This window comes from Brassica oleracea, unplaced genomic scaffold (assembly GCF_000695525.1).
Source record: "Brassica oleracea var. oleracea cultivar TO1000 unplaced genomic scaffold, BOL UnpScaffold00790, whole genome shotgun sequence".
NCBI classification, from domain to species: domain Eukaryota; kingdom Viridiplantae; phylum Streptophyta; class Magnoliopsida; order Brassicales; family Brassicaceae; genus Brassica; species Brassica oleracea.
The window spans coordinates 9,542-13,420 of NW_013617456.1; the positions used below are offsets into that span (position 1 = coordinate 9,542).

Consider the following 3,879-nt stretch of genomic DNA (forward strand, 5'->3'; position numbering starts at 1 on the left):
AAATCGGTTATTTCCAAAAACTAGTTTCCCTACCTTCTAGGGAATCCATTTTTTCAAAATCTTAATTGGATGCAAAATGGTTTTTGGAAAAACAAAAAACAAAAACTAATCTAAAACTCAAAACAATCAATCTAAAAACCAAAAGCCAAAAACCAAAAACTAAAAACTAAAATCTAGAAACTATCCAAACAATCATCACTTTAAATTCCGTGACTAGCCTACTTGCTTGTGGACATTTGCCTTTATCATGGATTTAATAATAATAATAACACTTACCATTTTTATTAGTGCATATTTGTTACTTGTTAGTTATAACTTATAAGTTATAACCTTGATTCTCCTATAATGATTGTTTGTAGACAAACTTACAATAGAAATGATAGTAACTTTCACTTTATAGTGGTGGTCGTTATAAATTGCTACTAGGACAAATTGATGGCTTTGATGGTCATCTTCAAAAGGCGTGATAAAGAAAGTAGAAAAGATTCACGGGAAGTAACCTAAAGTTCCACCATAAAGTGTGTTATGGTGGATAGCATGTCTAGCCAGAGACATAGGAATGTCTCGTTTGAACTGTCATCTTTGAGTGTTGTGGAGAATATGGAGAACCCAAGGAGATTTCCTCTCCGTCGACATCTCTTGTAGAAAGTGTCCATAGCGTTGCTAGCCATTCATTTATGATTGCACTCTTGATTTCGTGGATAAGATGGGCAATATGGCGACACTAACGGTTGCAAATAGTGTTACCACGGGTCATTGCTATCAATCCTATGTAGCCAGAGGAGGCCTTGCATGGTTACGAACTCGTTTGCTGGCTGAGGAGAGGTATTGACGTTGACTGATGATTATCCAACTATATATCTTCGGTGATGAAGGTTGCCGTTTGTCACCTACCGGTGTTTGTTGGATAATTCCAATTAACTTGAGGAGCAAGTTAACTCATCAAAGTGAAGTTTGATGTGTTAAGGAAAAATGAAAACATATCGAGCTTATGAATGTTTCTATATTATTATTAGGAAAAGATGTAGCTTAGTCTTATATAAAGAAGTCTCATGAAGAGATGTAACATCAAGAGAAACACATTGAAAGGTTTAGTTTTGAGTGAGTTTCTAAATCTAATAAAAAGAGAAGTTGTTATAATCTTTGAGCTTGTGCAACTTTAATTGGTATCAGAGCTCCAGGTTTCGAAGATCGTTTACAAGAGGAGTTGTAACTCGATCAAAACATGGGAGATGATAACAATTCTCAAGGACGTGATAAAGGTTTTAAGATGAAGAAGGACATACGATGTCTGATGCTATCATCGACCAACTACACCGTATGGTCTATGCGAATGAAAGTGATATTTCGTTTATACGATGTTTGGGATACGTTTGATCAAGGGAGCGATGATGCAAAGAAGAACAATATGGCGATTGCTCTAATCTTTCAATCAGTCTCGGAAGCGTTATTACTTCAGATAGGAAAACATGATACATCGAAGAAGATTTGGAAAGCTATCAAATCTCGTAACCTAGGTGCTGATCGCGTGAGAGAAGCGAGGTTACAGACTTTGATGTTTGAGTTCGACAAACTGAAGATGGCAGACACATACACGGTGGATGACTACGCAGGAAAACTTTCATGCTTAGCATCGAGAGATAATGGAAGCATCGAAGATGGTAAAGAAGTTTCTGAAGGGACTTCCAAGAACGAAGTTCATTCACATCGTAGCTTCGTTAGAACAAGTGCTGGATCTAAATTCAACGGAGTTCGAAGATATTGTTGGGAGATTGAAGGCTTTCGAAAAATGCGTAAAAGAAGAAACTCAAGATGAAGATCAATCAAAGCTAATGTTTGTGAAGAATGATACACAAGGTCGTGGAAGCCATAACAACTCGCGAGGAAGAGGACGAGGAAGGTCTAATGGTTCTGACGGTCATAACAAAGGAGGAGAAGCTTCGGACAAGACCAAGAAGGACTACTCTAAAGTTAAATGTTGGAGATGTGACAAGATGGGGCACTTCGTGTCACATTGTCCTACACAACTAAGAGAAGAATCTAACCTCACGGAACCACAAGAAGCATATGCATTATATATGCATGAAGTAGTATTCCTCAACGAAGAGAGAGTGTTTCCTAAGAGGTTTGACGAATGCGATGGAAATATGAGTATATGGTACCTTGACAATGGTGCAAGTAACCATATGACAGGCAAGAAAGAGTTCTTCTCAAACCTAGACGAGAGCATCAAAGGCAAAGTCAAATTCGGTGATGGATCAAACGTTGAGATTGTTGGGAAAGGTTCGATCACATTCATCGGAAAAACAGGGGAGAGAAGAGCACTCAAAGATATCTACTACATCCCAAGTCTTAAACACAATATCATAAGTCTTGGACAAGCAACCGAGATGGTTTGTGAGGTTAATATGAAAGAAGACTTACTGATGCTGAAAGATCCCCGTGGAAGGCTATTAGTACAAGTCGCAAGGAAACCAAACCGATTGTACAAGACGCCAATGGAGGTTGAATTTCCGAAGTGTCTTCAAATACAAGAAACCAATGTTACATGGACGTGGCATGCGCGGCTAGGACATGTGAACTTTGGAGTCATGAAGAATATGGTAGACAAGGAGATGGTAGTAGAGATGCCTCAGGTGATACATGAGAAAGATGTGTGCAGCGCCTGCTTAGTTGGGAAGCAAACTCGGAAGTCTTTCCCGCCTAAAGCAAAGTATCGAGCATCACACGCATTGGAGTTGGTACATGGTGACTTGTGTGGTCCAATATCACCATCAACACCAGCGAACAATAGATATGTATTCGTCTTAATTGATGATTACTCAAGATATATGTGGACGATGCTGCTAAGAGAGAAGAGTGAAGCGTTCGATCGGTTCAAAAAGTTCAAGGAATACGTGGAGAATCAAACGAATCTAAAACTCAAGACTTTTCGCACCGATAGAGGAGGAGAGTTCACATCTTCTGAGTTCATTCATTTTTGTGAAGAAAACGGTGTAACTAGACATCTCCCCGCATCGTATACACTATAAACAAACGTGGACGAAGAACCAGGATCATTCAAGCTTCCTCATATCAACATCAAAAAACCAAAGCGGTTCGATGATTACATCCTACTTGCTGATGTTGAAGGTGGCTGACTCTTGCTGACCACCGATGGTGAACCAGAAAGTTACATCGAAGCTGCAGTGATACAAGCTTGGATCAATGCAATGAAGGCAGGGATCGAATCTATCATCAAAAACAAGACCTGGAAGCTCGTCAAGAAGCCGGCAGATGTGAAACCGATAGGTTTGAAGTGGATCTATAAGATAAAGAGGAATGCAGATGGAACGGTGATCAAATACAAAGCAAGGCTAGTTGCAAAAGGCTATGTGCAACAACAAGGCATAGACTTCGACGAAGTATTTGTACCAGTTGCTCGGATAGAAACCATACGACTACTCTTGGCGTTAGCAGCAACTAATGGATGGGAGATCCATCACTTAGATGTGAAAAATGCGTTCCTGAATAACGGAGACTTAAATGAGGATGTATACGTGACTCAACCAGAAGGCTTTGTGGAGAAAGGAAAGGAGGATCATGTGTACAAACTTAGCAAAGCACTATACGGTTTGCGTCAAGCTCCGGGAGCTTGGAACATCAAACTCGACCGTGTTCTCAAGGAGATGGAGTTCACGAAGTGCACCAAGGAACCTGCGGTATATCAAAAGAAAGAGAAGGGGGAGCTTCTCATCATAGCTATATATGTTGATGACTTGTTTGTAACAGGAACTTCGCTCAACGTTATTAAGCAATTCAAAGATGATATGTCAAGAATATTTGAGATGTCAGACCTCGGGAAGCTTACATACTATCTTGGTATAGAAGTAACGCAAG

The 3,879-nt window shown here is 39.8% G+C and overlaps 1 protein-coding gene across 1 annotated transcript; it reads left to right on the forward strand.

Annotated features, from left to right (window-relative positions):
- The first annotated feature begins 1,225 nt into the window (after window positions 1-1,225).
- LOC106320064 lies at window positions 1,226-3,793 on the forward strand. The gene is made up of 4 exons (XM_013758428.1): window positions 1,226-1,661; window positions 1,759-2,748; window positions 3,169-3,673; window positions 3,772-3,793. Exons 1-4 carry the CDS (start codon window positions 1,226-1,228, stop codon window positions 3,791-3,793), a joined length of 1,953 nt encoding a protein of 650 aa, XP_013613882.1.
- The last annotated feature ends 86 nt before the right edge of the window (window positions 3,794-3,879 follow it).

Bases quoted from the DNA above. Each gene is read 5' to 3' on its own strand.
- LOC106320064 (XM_013758428.1), top strand. From the start codon at position 1,226: ATGGGAGATGATAACAATTCTCAAGGACGTGATAAAGGTTTTAAGATG. The intron at 2,749-3,168 runs GTGACTTGTGTG...ATGGTGAACCAG, and splicing joins CGCATTGGAGTTGGTACATG to AAAGTTACATCGAAGCTGCA. The intron at 3,674-3,771 runs GTTCACGAAGTG...TGTTTGTAACAG, and splicing joins CGTGTTCTCAAGGAGATGGA to GAACTTCGCTCAACGTTATT.